General features: G+C 38.6%; 1 protein-coding gene across 5 annotated transcripts in view; it reads left to right on the plus strand.

Annotated features, from left to right (window-relative positions):
• VPS13A (vacuolar protein sorting 13 homolog A) overlaps positions 1 to 14,381 on the plus strand; it is a 245,159-nt gene extending 230,778 nt beyond the window's left edge. For 2 of the 5 annotated variants that reach the window (XM_054520069.2, XM_024252431.3), the window contains 4 exons: positions 228 to 313; positions 2,820 to 2,943; positions 4,491 to 4,565; positions 12,898 to 14,381. In XM_054520069.2, coding sequence (XP_054376044.2) covers positions 228 to 313; positions 2,820 to 2,943; positions 4,491 to 4,565; positions 12,898 to 12,948 — 336 coding nt within the window. In that variant the 3' untranslated portion in view covers positions 12,949 to 14,381. Of the gene's footprint in view, positions 1 to 227; positions 314 to 1,955; positions 2,079 to 2,819; positions 2,944 to 4,490; positions 4,566 to 12,897 lie in introns of those variants that run through there. The other 3 variants (XR_008509734.2, XR_010136525.1, XR_008509735.2) reach the window with 3 other exon arrangements.
• The last annotated feature ends 2,542 nt before the right edge of the window (positions 14,382 to 16,923 follow it).

Genomic DNA, 16,923 nt, shown 5'->3' on the forward strand with positions numbered 1-16,923 from the left:
GTCTAGCATTAAAGGTTGGCATTGCTGCAACTGAGTAATCTTAAAGTAGTGCAAGTAGATGCTTTTAAAAAGGAAACAGCAATGATTTTACAAATAATTAAATCTGTTTTCTGTATGTTAATGGTTTGCCCCATTGAGAAATGGTTTTTAGAGGACTCTAAGGCATTGTTTGCGTTACAGTAGGAATACTATCAATTTTCTGATTGTCTCTCACTTTTTTCTTTTAGGTCATGGAAAATGGAAGATTTGCAAAATACAAATATTTTACCCATGTCATGATCAATAAGACAGATATGCTAATGATAACCAGACGGTAACTTGCTTTCTTTCTCTTATGTAATTTTATAAGGGGTTAACTGACAGCGACTCATGAGGTGAAGATTTTTTATTCACCTTTTGTTCCATATAGTCACACTGATTCTTGGGTCTTCTTGCTCCACAAGCCTAACTCCCTAAACATTACATAAATTTCCTGCATAGCTTTGTGCATGCATACAGATAAACACAGTCATGCACAGACATAAATATTTTAGTATTTGTTTCAACTAATTCAAATGGATGCAGAAATTCCATAAAGTTATCCTCTTAAAAGTAAGCAACTCTCTGAAGAAGTGTACAATTTTAGGTTATCCCAGAAGTCAGCAGTCCTCTGGTAGTATCTGTTTGTTAGAATATATATAGATTAACGTAAGTGGATGTACTAGTGGAAGCAGATAAAATTTTAGGTGGATACTACAGCGACTTCTTCAAATAGACAGTGGAGGGGTACATGTAAAAATACACAGGGGCATAGCCACAGAGGGACAAGTGTGCAGGAGTCATTGTTAAACTAGGGAAAAAAAGAGCAAGTGCATTAGTAAGATGGCAGTCTGGGTGGTGGAGAGTGAAAATATGGCTAGCGGGGAGAAGTTAGAGCTAAGTAGAAATGAATTGTCAATCTATGGTTTTGTTCACTATTGAAAGGTAAAGTTATATGAGCATTATGTTGGTTCAAGGTGACTACTAAGCAGTCACTTTTAATGTTGTAATCTCAATTTCTGAATCTAAAATGTATAGCCCTATTTTAATTTTCTTATTTAAAAAGTAACACCAAGTGGAAAACTTCCACAATATTAGAAGTTATACCTGTAAAAAGTAAGTCTTCATTCCACCCCAGATACTGGTCCTTCTGTTTCCTTCCAAGAGGCAGCCCATTTTTACTTGTTTCCTTTGTATCCTTCTTGAAATATTCTATGCCTCTACAGGTAGACATACACACATATTTTAATGTAGATGAAAGTCTCTTATATATACCATTATGTACTTAGTTTTAATTTTTCACTTGAGATAGTACATTTTGAAGATTATTACATGTCAACATATGGAGATCTGTCTTAATTTGTAAATTCCTGCCTAATATTTATTTAGGAGTATGTACTAATTTACATGTAACTTGTTTCTAGACTTTTGTAATTACAGACATTGCTTCAGCAATCATTTTTGCTCATAAAAATTTTCCATCATGTTTTTAGTAACTCACTTTCCCATTGACTAAAGGAAAGGTAACTAATCAGCATTAAGCAAAATCAGTTGCAAAGTTTGGTTCTAAATCTTGCAACATTTTAAAAGTTATCTTTTTTCTCAACACAGTGGACCTCCTTTAGATGAGGCCATGGTGCCTTGACAGAATAAGGGAAGTGAATTAGTTGTAGTTGAATAAAATATGGTGGTTATACTTGAGATTCCGTTTCCAAGTTTCGGGTTTGAGGATAAAGGATCTTTGAATCAGGACTGGGAATACCTGTGACATTGGCCAGCCTGTCTGTGATTTTTCACATGGTTGGAGATGTCCTGGGGCACCACTAGGTTTGCTCCGTCAGCTCCTGTAATCCAGGACTGGTAAAAGAGGGGAGCAGGGACAGAAGATGGAAGTGAGAGATATAAATCCTGGCTAGCTCTCTCTTTTTCCATCCTAGCCAGGAGCCAGACCTTTTTTTTAAACCTCTGGTTGCACCTGCAATTGATGTTTCAATCAGAAAGAAAAATTAAGAAGAAAGACATTTGAAGGAAGGATTAAATAGACTTCTTATAGACAGAAGGTATTTTCATTTCTTGGTTTCTTTCTTCAAAATGGGAAAACAAGAATTTATTTAAAAATTAGAATGATGCTTTTTGAAGTCTTCCTCTAAAATTGGCAGTAATGGGACTTGATTTTACCTGTGAACATCCCGAGGCCCTCAGCATGATGATTCTGTTCTACATGGTTAGAAAAGCTTCTTTCTGATGTAGTTGGGAAATACGTTACATGGAGCCTTAGAAATGAAAGTATTTATTCTAAGGCGTTAATTATATGAAAGTTCCTCCAAATACTGGCTGATAGTTGGTTCTGTAAATGTATCCTGTTTCTTATGAAGTGCCTTACATATTTGATAAGTGCTTCAGTTTTTCTAATATAAATATGTTGTGTTATAAATTTCCCATTGAGCATTATGTTAACTGCATCCCACAAATTTTATGGTGTATTTTCATTCTCATTCTGTTCAAAATATTTTCTAATTTCCTTTGAGATTCTTTGACCCCTGGATTATTTGGAAGTGTTACTTTTAAGCATTTGGAAATACTATTGTTATCTTTTTGTTTGGGTTTCTAGTTTAGTTCTGTTATGATCTGAGAACACACTTTATGGTTCCAGTTCTTTTAAATTCATTAAGAATATAGAATATAGTCTATGTTGATGAATATTGCATTTGCACTTGCGATTCATTCGTATCCTGTTGTTATTGGACATAAGTGCCTCAGTTTTAAAGCGAGGCACTTGCTTTTTGTTTTTGTTTTTGCAGTGGTGTATTGTTTGTAACAAAGGGAACATTTGGACAACTCACGTGTGAGTGGCAGTATAGTTTTGATGAATTTACCAAAGAGCCATTCATTGTTCATGGGAGAAGATTGCGCATTGAAGCAAAGGTATGTTGAATAGATTTATTTTTTGAAAACTTGGAACTGAAAAGGATGCTTTGAAATAGTCCTTTTTATTTGTATAATGCTCTACCTCTTTTATAGATGTCACTTTGTCTTGGTGTGGTTTTCCTTTATACCTGCTATCTTACCCAGGCTTAAAGAAAAAAAAAAAAACTAGGCCAAGAAAAACTGTGCTTTCTGTGCTATTGCACTGACAATAACATTCCTGGGCCCTTGCTGTATATTCAGTAACAGAGCCCCACCTTCCCACATATGAAATAATGGATAGTGGCTATTAGCCTGTGCTCCAGTCCATACTGCTTTCCAGGCTTTTTAAATATATTTTTCCCTTTCTAACATTAATACATTCTCTTATCTCTTTGATTTCTTCCCCTTCCCCCTTTTCATGAGACCTTATATCTACAATTCTGCCATCATTCTTTTTTTTTTTTTGAGACAGAGTCTTGCCCTGTCGCCCAGGCTGGAGTGCAGCTGGGCTCTTGGATCACTGCAACCTCCGCCTCCCGGGTTCAAGCGATTCTCCTGCCTCAGCTTCCTGAGTAGCTGGGATTACAGGCATGTGCCACCATGCCAGACTAATTTTTGTATTTTTAGTACAGACAGTATTTCACCAGGTTGGCCAGTCTGGTCTTGAATTCCTGGGCTCAAGCGATCTGCCTGCCTCAGCCTCCCAAAGTACTGTGATTACAGACATGAGCTGCTGCGCCCAGCCTCATCTTTTTTTTTTTTTTTTTTTTCAATTAGAAGAATGTAATTCTTCTAGTGTCTGTATTTGCATGGATAGTTGAATTACTTATAGAACATGTTTGACTAGTAAAACCTTTACTTTGCCCTCTATGACCTTACCCATATGTACAGAGGAAAACATCATCCTTGTCCTTAATAGTTTCACTTCTGTTTGCCCCTGAAATGCTTAATATCTGCTCTGAGACAGTCCCACTCCCCACTACCAATACTAAACATAATACCAACAGAGCATAAACAGTGGAGGAAAATCGTCTAGGACACAACCTGATCTCTTTGATTCTAAACTATATTCTTACTGTATGACTGGTTTAAAATGGCAGAAGTACATACATGCATGCACACATGCACACACATAGAAATGTATGTGTTTATGTATGTATGCATACACATACATGTGCATATATTTTTAACCTGGACTCACTCATGATTCTATGGCCAGATAACAACTGTGTAAGAAATTATTTGGAGAGGAAAAACAGTGGCACTACTCCCCGACTTACCTCCTTCCCATCCTTTATGTCGACTCTTTATGGCGTTAGCAATTGAAATATCACCTTAAGCTTTTTAACTTAGGTTTAGTGATAATGGTTGTGTTATTAATAGAATGTAGTCTTTTTTTCTATTGGTTTTGATTCTTCTTGCTTCCTCATTCTTGTCTTTTTTAAGGTGCATGATTTGTATAAGATGGACACTTTAGGCATACAGTAATAAAGCTTTGTGGCATTTCTTTATGGATTTTTACAACCAGATTTTCTTTTTAATGAATTTATGTACTCTGTTTATAGGAACGAGTGAAGTCTGTATTTCATGCCAGAGAGTTTGGAAAAATAATTAACTTCAAGACCCCAGAGGATGCCAGGGTAAATATAATAAATCTTTTATTTAAATAGATAGGAGCTGCTTCAAAATCATGTAAGTGGACTGTTTTTTTAACGCAGATAAGTTTTGTTTGGGGGTTTTTGTTTGTTTGTTTTGCTTTTGTGTTTTGGCAGGTTTTAAAAGTATATGTAACTAGATAATATTTCCCCCAGACTTTTTTTTCTACCAGATTCAATTCAGCATACCTACTTGCTTTTCAAACCAGATTGCTCCATCTTATTTTAAATGCTAACTATAATTTTTTTTAATAAAAAAGTCAACAAACAAAAATTATTTTGTTTTAGTGTTAATCCATCAGCTCCAACAGGAAAGTGTAGCCCCACATTGTTGATTTTTCTACTGCATAGCTACCGTGATTTTTTAAAAAGTTGCCATAGCATGACACAGACTAAAGGGAGCCAAGCCCGAAAGAAAATCCAAGTTTGAATACTGATTCTGTCCTTCTTGACTATAGAATCTTGTGGAAGGTCAACTAAGCTCAGTTTCCTCAAGATGAGAATGGTGTGAACTGAAAAGCATGGTGTGTACTTTAGGGATAATGACAATCACAAGGATATGCACTGTCAAGAAAAGGAAGACTATGAATTGACTGTCTGACCTCACTGATCACAACTGAAGTGCTATTCAGAACGTTGAGTCGTACTCATTATATCATGAAACTTACAGTAAGAGGGTAGAGCCCAGATGGCTGAATAGGAAAAGCTCCAGTCTACAGCTCCTAGCGTGAGCGACACAGAAGATGGGTGATTTCTGCATTTCCAACTGAGGTACTGGGTTCATCTCACTGGGGAGTGTCAAAAAGTGGGTGCAGGACAGTGGGTGCAGCGCACCAAGCATGAGCCGAAGCAGGGTGAGGCATCACCTCACCCGGGAAGCACAAGGGGTCAGGGAATTCCCTTTCCTAGTCAAAGAAAGGGGTGACAGATGGCACCTGGAAAACCGGGTCACTCCCACCCTAATACTGCGCTTTTCCAACGGTCTTAGCAAATGGCACACCAGGAGATTATATCCCACGCCTGGCCCAGAGGGTCCTATGCCCACGGAGCCTCGCTCATTGCTAGCACAGCAGTCTGAGATCAAATTGCAAGGCGGCAGCAAGGCTGGGGGAGGGGCGCCCGCCATTGCCGAGGCTTGAGTAGCTAAACAAAGTAGCCGGGAAGCTCTAACTGGGTGGAACCCACCGCAGCTTAAGGAGGCCTGCCTGCCTCTGTAGACTCCACCTCAGGGGGCAGGGCACAGCCAAACAAAAGGCAGCAGAATCCTCTGCAGACTTAAGTGTCCCTGTCTGACAGCATTGAAGAGAGTAGTGGTTCTCCCAGCACGCAGCTGGACATCTGAGAACGGACAGACTGCCTCCTCAAGTGGGTCCCTGACCCCAGAGTAGCCTAACTGGGAGGCACCCCCCAAGTAGGGGCAGACTGACACCTCACACGGCCAGGTACTCCTCTGAAACAAAACTTCCAGAGGAACAATCAGGCAGCAACATCTGCTGTTCACCAATATCTGCTCTTCTGCAGCCTCTGCTGCTGATACCCAGGCAAACGGGTCTGGAGTGGACCTCCAGCAAACTCCAACAGACCTGCAGCTGAGGGTCCTGACTATTAGAAGGAAAACTAACAAACAGAAAGGACATCCACACCAAAACCCCATCTGTACGTCACCATCATCAAAGACCAAAGGTAGATAAAACCACAAAGATGGGGAAGAAACAGAGCAGAAAAACTGGAAACTCTAAAAATCAGAGTACCTCCCCTCTTCCAAAGGAAGGCAGCTCCTCACCAGCAACGGAACAAAGCTGGATGGAGAATGACTTTGATGAATTGAGAGAAGAAGGCTTTAGACGATCAAACTACACCAAGCTAAAGGAGGAAGTTCGAACCCATGGCAAAGAAGTTAAAAACCTTGAAAAAAAATTAGATGAATGGCTAACTAGAATAATCAATGCAGAGAAGTCCTTAAAGGACCTGATGGAGCCGAAAACCAAGGCACGAGAACTACGTGACAAATGCACAAGCCTCAGTAACTGATGCGATCAACTGGAAGAAAGGGTATCAGTGATGGAAGACAAAAATGGATGAAATGAAGCGAGAAGAGAAGTTTAGAGAAAAAAGAATAAAAAGAAACGAACAAAGCCTCCAAGAAATATGGGACTATGTGAAAAGACCAAATCTACGTCTGATTGTTGTACCTGAAAGTGACGGGGAGAATGGAACCAAGTTGGAAAACACTCTGCAGGATATTATCCAGGAGAACTTCCCCAATCTAGCAAGGCAGGCCAACATTCAAATTCAGGAAATACAGAGAATGCCACAAAGATACTCCCCGAGAAGAGCAACTCCAAGACACTTGTCAGATTCACCAAAGTTGAAATGAAGAAAAAAATGTTAAGGGCAGCCAGAGAGAAAGGTCGGGTTACCCACAAAGGGAAGCCCATCAGACTAACAGCTGATCTCTCAGCAGAAACTCTACAAGCCAGAAGAGAGTGGGGGCCAATATTCAACATTCTTAAAGAAAAGAATTTTCAATCCAGAATTTCATATGCAGCCAAACTAAGCTTCATAAATGAAGGAGAAATAAAACCCTTTACAGACAAGCAAATGCTGAGGGATTTTGTCACCACCAGGCCTGCCCTAAAAGAGCTCCTGAAGGAAGCCCTAAACATGGAAAGGAACAACCGGCACCAGCCACTGCAAAAACATGCCAAATAGTAAAGACCATCAAGGCTAGGAAGAAACTGCATCAACTAACGAGCAAAATAACCAGCTAACATCGTAATGACAGGATCAAATTCACACATAACAATATTAACCTTAAATGTAAATGGGCTAAATGCTCCGATTAAAAGACACAGACTGGCAAATTGGGTAGAGTCAAGACCCATCAGTGTGCTGTATTCAGGAAACCCACCTCACGTGCAGAGACACACATAGGCTCAAAATAAAGGGATGGAGGAAGATCTACCAAGCAAATGGAAAACGAAAAAAGGCAGGAGTTGCAATCCTAGTCTCTGATAAAACAGACTTTAAACCAACAAAGATCAAAAGAGACAAAGAAGGCCATTACATAATGGTAAAGGGATCAATTCAACAAGAAGAGCTAACTATCCTAAATATGTATGCACCCAATACAGGAGCACCCAGATTCATAAAAGCAAGTCCTTAGAGACCTAGAAAGAGACTTAGACTCCCACACAATAGTAATGGGGGACAATGACTCCCCATTGTCAACATTAGACAGATCAACGAGACAAAGTTAACAAGGATATCCAGGAATTGAACTCTGCTCTGCACCAAGCAGACCTAATAGACATCTACAGAACTCTCCACCCCAAATCAACAGAATATACATTCTTCTCAGCACCACACTGCACTTATTCCAAAATTGACCACTTAGTTGGAAGTAAAGCACTCCTCAGCAAATGTAAAAGAACAGAAGTTATAACAAACTGTCTCTCAGACCATAGTGCAATCAAACTAGAACTCAGGATTAAGAAACTCACTTAAAACCACTCAACTACGTGGAAACTGAACAACCTGCTCCTGAATGACTACTGGGTACACAACGAAATGAAGGCAGAAATAAAGATGTTCTCTGAAACCAACGAGAACAAAGACACAACATACCAGAATCTCTGGGACACATTCAAAGCAGTGTGTAGAGGGAAATTTATAACACTAAATGTCCACAAGAGAAAGCAGGAAAAATCTAAAATTGACACCCTAACATCACAATTAAAAGAACTAGGCCAGGCGCGGTGGCTCATGCCTGTAATCCCAGCACTTTGGGAGGCCAAGGCAGGCGGATCACGAGGTCAGGAGATCGAGACCATCCTGGCTAAATGGTGAAACCCCGTCTCTACTAAAAATACAAAAAATTAGCTGGGCGAGGTGGTGGGCGCCTGTAGTCCCAGCTATGCAGGAGGCTGAGGCAGGAGAATGGCGTGAACCCGGGAGGCGGAGCTTGCAGTGAGCCGAGATGGCGCCACTGCACTCCAGCCTGGGCAACAGCAAAACTCCATCTCAAAAAAAAAAAAGAACTAGAGAAGCAAGAGCAAACACATTCAAAAGCTAGCAGAAGGCAAAAAAATAACTAAGATCAGAGCAGAATTGAAGGAAATAGAGACACAAAAAACCCTTCAAAAAATGAATCCAGGAGCTGGTTTTTTGAAAAGATCAACAAAATTGATGGACCGCTAGGAAGACTAATAAAGAAGAAAAGAGAGAAGAATCAAATAGATGGAATAAAAAATGATAAAGGGGATATCACCACTGATCCCACAGAAATACAAACTACCATCAGAGAATACTATAAACACCTCTACGCAAATAAACTAGAAAATCTAGAAGAAATGGATAAATTCCTCAACACATACACCCTCCCAAGACTAAACCAGGAAGAAGTTGACTCTCTGAATAGACCAATAACAGGCTCTGAAATTGAGGCAATAATTAATAGCTTACCAACCAAAAAAAGTCCAGGACCAGATGGATTCACAGCCGAATTCTACCAGAGGTACAAGGAGGAGCTGGTACCATTCCTTCTGAAACTATTCCAATCAATGGAAAAAGAGGGAATCCTCCCTAACTCATTTTATGAGGCCAGCATCATCCTGATACCAAAGCCTAGCAGAAACACAACAAAAAAAGAAAATTTTAGACCAATATCCCTGATGAACATTGATGCAAAAATCCTCAATAAAATACTGGCGAACCGAATCCAGCAGCACATCAAAAAGCTTATCCACCATGATCAAGTGGGCTTCATCCCTAGGATGCAAGGCTGGTTCAACATATGCAAATCAATAAACATAATCCAGCATATAAACAGAACCAATGACAAAAACCATATGATTATCTCAATAGATGCAGAAAAGACCTTTGACAAAATTCAACAACTCTTCATCCTAAAAACTCTCAATAAATTAGGTATTGATGAGACGTATCTCAAAATAATAAGAGCTATCTATGACAAACCCACAGCCAATATCATACTGAATGGGCAAAAACTGGAAGCATTCCCTTTGAAAACTGGCACAAGACAGGGATGCCCTCTCTCACCACTCCTATTCAACATAGTGTTGGAAGTTCTGGCCAGGGCAATCAGGCAGGAGAAGGAAATAAAGGGTATTCAATTAGGAAAAGAGAAAGTCAAATTGTCCCTGTTTGCAGATGACATGATTGTATATCTAGAAAACCCCATTGTCTCAGCCCAAAATCTCCATAAGCTGATAAGCAACTTCAGCAAAGTCTCAGGATACAAAATCAATGTGCAAAAATCACAAGCATTCTTATACACCAATAACAGACAAACAGAGAGCCAAATCATGAGTGAACTCCCATTCACAATTGCTTCAAAGAGAATAAAATACCTGGGAATCCAACTTACAAGGGATGTGAAGGACCTCTTCAAGGAGAACTACAAACCACTGCTCAGTGAAATAAAAGAGGATACAAACAAATGGAAGAACATTCCATGCTCATGGGTAGGAAGAATCAATATCATGAAAATGGCCATACTGCCCAAGATAATTTATAGATTCAATGCCATCCCCATCAAGCTACCAATGACTTTCTTCACAGAATTGGAAAAAACTACTTTAAAGTTCATATGGAACCAAAAAAGAGCCCGCATCGCCAAGTCAATCCTAAGCCAAAAGAACAAAGCTGGAGGCATCACGCTACCTGAATTCAAACTATACTACAAGGCTACAGTAACCAAAACAGCATGGTATGGTAGCAAAACAGAGATATAGACCAATGGAACAGAACAGAACAGAACAGAGCCCTCAGAAATAATGCCGCATATCTACAACTATCTGATCTTTGACAAACTTGACAAAAACAAGAAATGGGAAAAGGATTCCCTATTTAATAAATGGTGCTGGGAAAACTGGGTAGCCATATGTAGAAAGCTGAAACTGGATCCCTTCCTTACACCTTATACAAAAATTAATTCAAGATGGATTAAAGACTTAAATGTCAGACCTAAAACCATAAAAACCCTAGAAAAAAACCTAGGCAATACCATTCAGGACATAGGCATGGGCAAGGACTTCATGTCTAAAACACCAAAAGTAGTGGCAACAAAAGCCAAAATTGACAAATGGGATCTAATTAAACTAAAGAGCTTCTGCACAGCAAAAGAAACTACCATCAGAGTGAACAGGCAACCTACAGAATGGGAGAAAATTTTTGCAACCTACTCATCTGACAAAGGGCTAATATCCAGAATCTACAATGAAGTCAAACAAATTTACAAGAAAAAAACAAACAACCCCATCAAAAAGTGGGCAAAGGATATGAACAGACACTTCTCAAAAGAAGACATTTATTCAGCCGAAAGACACATGAAAAAATGTTCATCATCACTGGCCATCAGAGAAATGCAAATGAAAACCACATTGAGATACCATCTCACACCAGTTACAATGGTGATCATTAAAAAGACAGGAAACAACAGGTGCTGGAGAGGATGTGGAGAAATAGGAACACTTTTACACTGTTGGTGGGACTGTAAACTAGTTCAACCATTGTGGAAGTCAGTTTGGCGATTCCTCAGGGATCTTAAACTAGAAATACCATTTGACTTAGCCATCCCATTACTGGGTATATACCCAAAGGATTATAAATCATGCTGCTATAAAGACATGCACACGTATGTTTATTGCAGCACTATTCACAATAGCAAAGACTTGGAACCAAGCCAAATGTCCAACAATGATAGACTGGATTAAGAAAATGTGGCACATATACACCATGGAATACTATACAGCCATAAAAAATGATGAGTTCATGTCCTTTGTAGGGACATGGATGAAGCTGGAAACCATCATTCTCAGCAAACTATCACAAGGACAAAAAACCAGACACCGCATGTTGTCACTCATAGGTGGGAATTGAACAATGAGAACACATGGACACAGGAAGGGGAACATCACACACTGGGGCCTGTTGTGGGGTTGGGGGAGCGGGGAGGGATAGCATTAGGAGATATACCTAATGCTAAATGATGAGTTGATGGGTGCAGCACACCAACATGGCACATGTATACATATGTAACTAACCTGCACGTTGTGCACATGTACCCTAAAACTTAAAGTATAATAAAAAATAATAATAATAAATAAAAACTTAGAGTAAGAGGACATTTCTCCTATACTTGATCCCTGGGCCTCCTGGCCAGACTCAGAACAGATACCTGGCCTCCTGCACTCATACAACACTCTGCATTGATCCTGGCTGTGGTGACTGTTTACCAGTTCACCTGTCACATCTGGACCCAAACTAGGGGCCTCTCCCACTGTCTCATACACATACCTTGGACCAGTTAACATGTCCTATGCAATTTTCTATCTAGACATTCTGATATAAGGTGACACTGACACACTAACAGTGGAAAACACAAAAGGAGCAAGTTACAAAGAAAGAAAGAGGAATAAAGTTACCAGAGCCTTCATATGCTTGTCACCTGGAACAGGGAGACAGATAAGCATGACTTTTAGGCCACCTTCTTTCATGTCAGTGAAGGACAGTACCACCTATTTCAATTTACCTGCAGTAAAGTTTTCTTTTAATTCCTTCACCATGTGACTGACTTTATCCCAGAAGGTTTGTTTTTAATCTTCCCGCTTGGCCAGGAACATCCAGAGAAGGCTACTGGATTCAGTTATCTTTGTCTCCCTATCTTAGGGCTATTCTTACTAGGCTCTTTTAAGTTAAAGAGGTACAAACATCTCTGTGAAATCTTTATATATTAGAATAAGCCCTGTATCACCTCCGTGGCTTTTATCTGTCATCCATGCCCAATAATAATAGACATTACTGGTAGAAAGGTTGTGTATTACATTTACATTTTATTTTTGTAATTTCAAATTATTTTAGAATAGAAAATATATTGTGAGAGCACCTAAAATGCTCAAGAATGTTGCTTCTACTACCCTCTCTGGAATTGTATGTATTTCTACTCCATTAGTAGAATCCTGTATCTGGATTTATGGAAGTTCGTGATATAAAATCAGCACAGATTGGAAGGAATTTTTTTCTCTCAGGCTGGCTGATTTCACTTAATTCTGAAGATGAACATCCAAAGACCTTAGAAAAACTGCATTCCTACTATTAAACCAAGTAGTATTGTCCCTGAGCTATCTGGGCCATTGAAGTGAATGATCTCTTTTGCAGGATGAATTTTATGTATTGGCTGTCAGTATATACCTAACTAAACTATAAAGCTAACTTCTAGGTCTCCATTCATTACATTTTGTTTCATTGCAAGTTCACTGAAGTAAGCAAATGTTCGTTTCTTTTCCCACCGCAGTGGATCCTCACAAAGCTACAAGAAGCAAGAGAACCTTCTCCGAGCCTCTGACAGACAACACTGCCTGAAGACACACAGCAATAAGTGATTACAGCTCCTAGACTACCTTCCAAAACCTGTTTGGGAAGCATATTACAGAAATGATTTCAAGTACCCTGTATTCTGGATGCTAAAAAACAAAAACAAACAAAAAAACAAAACCAGAATCAGGTAAAACAGCTATGTGATTAAAATATTTAAATTCTTCAGCAATTACCCAGTTTTCTAAATTGAATCATGCATCTATTTATAATTTTAATTATTTTGTAAAAGAAGAAAAAATTATGAATCTTAAATATTTGCTCCATGTTTTTCTCTGTAATGGTGGAGAGGCTGCCCATAATTCATCTCCACATGGAGCCAAGTTTAATGTTTCTAGTTCACATTTTGAACTTCTGTCATGCTTATTTCAAACTCCCTGAGTGATGGGTAAATAATCAAATCAAACATTGCCTCAGTGGTATCAAGAGAACTTTGGTGGTGGTTTCTTCAGAATAATGAAGTTCTTTTTACAGATAAATATTTTGATATTATTTTCCTTATTTTTAATATAAAGGATAGGTTTGAATTATACTTAAAATGCATAGCATTATTAAAAACAATCTTTTAAAATATAATTTGTAACATAGATTGAAGCCTCCCCTTAAGAAACCTTAAAGAAATAAGTATCCTACTCAAAAAAAGAAGTCTGTTTCAGAACTTTAGGGCCTTTGAAATATTTCCTCAAGCCTATTTCATGAGATCTATTGGTTTACCCAAGTCATATTTTTAATAGACTGCTAATATCAAAGGAGAATTTTTAAAGCCTTAAGAATGCCTACTTTCCATTCACTGTTAACATGGAATAAACACAATTCCCAACATCTTAGATAGTGAATTATGCTTCCAACAGACAGTCCCTCTCATATAAAGTGTATGTACCCTAAAATCTAACCCAATAACCTGTCCTGTTGCCAATAGATTGAGAATTTCTGGTTTGCTTTCTCTACAGTTATTCAAATGAGTCACGCTTTTAAATTTACAGCTCATCACAGAAATCATCAGCTATACGTTAGTAAAAATAAGGACATGAGGTTTTCTTTCTTGGTTTTTGTCCAAGATCTTTGCACCTTAATATTAATGGACTGTTTCAGGTAAAAGAGAACGAATGTATGATTGTGAACTATGAAGAGGATGATGCAGGATCCTATTTAGTTACTGAATAATACAGAGTATTCAATGCATGTTGTATGTGCCACCAAGTTAGTTATTATAAACTGTTTTTGGAATTGAAGACTCTGTATAGTCAATAGTTGTGAAATTCTTCTCAAGGCTCCTTAAACCCTTGCTTTGTTGTAAAAGCTAAAATAAACAGCATGCTATATTGTAATTGTATTTCTTGCTGACCAAATCTACTAAATGGTATTGATTTCTCTCTGATTATTAAAACACATTGTTTATTCTCAGTAGTTTCCCCCAAAATGCTTTTTTCTTTGCTGAACTTAAATTGAATCAAACCACAAGTTTCAAATCACATGAAAGTGTTTCCATGTTGACCTTTGTTTAAAAAAAAAAAAAAAAGTGCATATTTTCCCTGTCGCTAAGCTCCTCCAGTTTTGCTTTTTCAGAATTAAACGTAAGAGTAGAGGTAGTCAGAAAGCTTGCATCAGACTGTCCTCATCCAAAACGAAATACTTCATTACCCATTCCAATGCTATGATTTCACCATTCTCAGAAAAATTACAGCCCCCTGCCTCCCTGGGTGTAGTGTCGTGAAGTAGAAAAGCCTTACATAAATAGTAAACATAGAAATTCTTTTGGTGCCCTTTGGCAGCCAGCAGGAGTGGGTCTTGTAACTAATCCACATAAAAAGGACAGTGCCTATCTTTCCTGTTCCCTTGCCATAAGAACCGTGAAATACCTCTTCTTTCCCTGCCACTCGTTTACTCATCACCTCCTCCCATCACTTCCTTGTCTCTAGACTAGAGGGACCCACAGTTTCAAGAGCTACATCGTATCATTTGTTTTAGAAGATTGTCTTCATCTAAACAAAAACACTAATAAATCAGTAGATAACTAGATAATGAGTCAGTGTTTTTAGCATCACATTTTACAATTTACAGTTTTTGTTTGATTCTATAGCCCATTTTTCTTGAAGGTTAGAATATAGAATCTTCTTCTTGTATTTGAAAACCATCTGCCCTAAATTACATTTAACTACAAGAAATGGCTCTCTGCTGGAGAAATTATTTAAGCTTCTCTTAGTTGTTTGGTAGTGGCTGTGGAATGAGGTGTTAAGTCTTGTGCCCCTTCCGTGTATTATTTGCTAACTAACAAACAACTATATTACTAGGCCCTTAATTCCAGCACAGCATGTCTTCTGGTCTCTGATAATTGTGTGAGGACCAAGGCAGAGTGTCTGTCTGTTCCCTGCCAACTCTCCACCAGAAAATCATAATCAGAAAGAGCAACTTTGATTTCTGGTACAAAAAGCAGCTTGTGATTTCTTCAAATTTGCAAAATATACTCTCTGAGCCAAAAGGCACATACACTTCTCCAGTGTCTTCCCTTTTAGAGTATACATATTTGCTGCTTTTCCTTTAGTGTTCACAAAAATCCCAAGGTCAGTTTAGTGTGGCTGAGTTGTTGTTATCTGGACCCTAAATAATCATTACCACCTGTAGACAGTTCTTACCTACCCCTCTCCTCCACAATCCTAGTCCCTTTGGAGGCAACTGTCCTGTGGCCTCCAAGTGAATAAATCTTTCTTAGACACGTGATCTTTTCTATCATAATTATCTCTCTCATTTCTTCCAATAGTAATAGTGGTAATATTGTTCCACTGAATATCTATGCACCTAGCTCATCTCATAGAAACATCCCACATAGTAGCATCGTATTACTCTCTGGTAAAAAGAAAGATTAAATTAAAAGGACTCTACACAGTGCTGAATTTCTTGCACCTAAATTATTCAGTTATCACTTGCCAGTATTAGTTGATCCTTCAGGCTATGCCAAGTGCCCCCTCACGTAGGCCTCTGTATTAAAAAGATTGGGACAAAATACTTGATTAGTTTGCCTGTAGAAGCTCAAAGTGTGTACCAAACACATCGACAGTGGATGCTTTCATGGCTCAGCCAACACAGTTCAGAGAAATCTTTTCGGCTTCCAGGGCATTGCTTGTTACCTTTTGTCAGAATCAACCCAAATCCTCAGGGATGCTGTTTTTCCACACTGTAAGTCCTAACTCATTAGTGGGTCATGAAATCAACTTAACAGCTCAAGACCAGTATATTTTAAACATGAAATAAAAAATAGAGGAACAATAGAGCATGTAAAATGGTTAAGTATTGGTTCCTGAAATACTGTTTCAGCTAAATATTCTATTTACTGTGTATCCTGGGTCACAATATAAAGTGTTTCCTATTATGAAATGCAATTTAAAAAAAGAAAGCTTGAAAGACTGCTGCAGGAGGCACGGGCCATCCAGTGATTGTTGGAAGAGTCTGGATTGTGTGGAGCCTGACCTTAGATAAGGAGCAGCAGATCCACAACTCAGGAAGTCTAGAGATACTTAGCACTTCTTCTTTTGAGTGAGAAGATGGAATCACTCTTGGTTTCTAAAATATTATTCTTCTCTGCTGTGTATCGGGCAACCTCATATGATTCAGTGGGACCAGAAAAAGCATAGAAAAATTTGATCCACAAACAGCACCCAAAAAAGGCCATAGTCTTTTGTTTACCTAGATGTATTTTAACCTCTTTACCACTAAGCATTTTACTATAATAGAACTGGGAACACACATTGTCCTTTTGAGTCCATTGAATCTGCACCATCTACCTTTTGGCTGATTCACCATACAGGTGGCAAAGGCCTTTAAAAATGGGGAGCTAATACGTAGGGCACATTCTGGTAGGGCCAAAATATTCAGTCTCTGGGGGGTGCTATGAAAATATCAATGCCTTTTTACTAAAAAAGTGGATTTCCTCATTTCTTTAAGATCCAAG

Source organism: Pongo abelii, chromosome 13 (genome assembly GCF_028885655.2).
Source record: "Pongo abelii isolate AG06213 chromosome 13, NHGRI_mPonAbe1-v2.0_pri, whole genome shotgun sequence".
Classification (NCBI taxonomy): Eukaryota; Metazoa; Chordata; class Mammalia; order Primates; family Hominidae; genus Pongo; species Pongo abelii.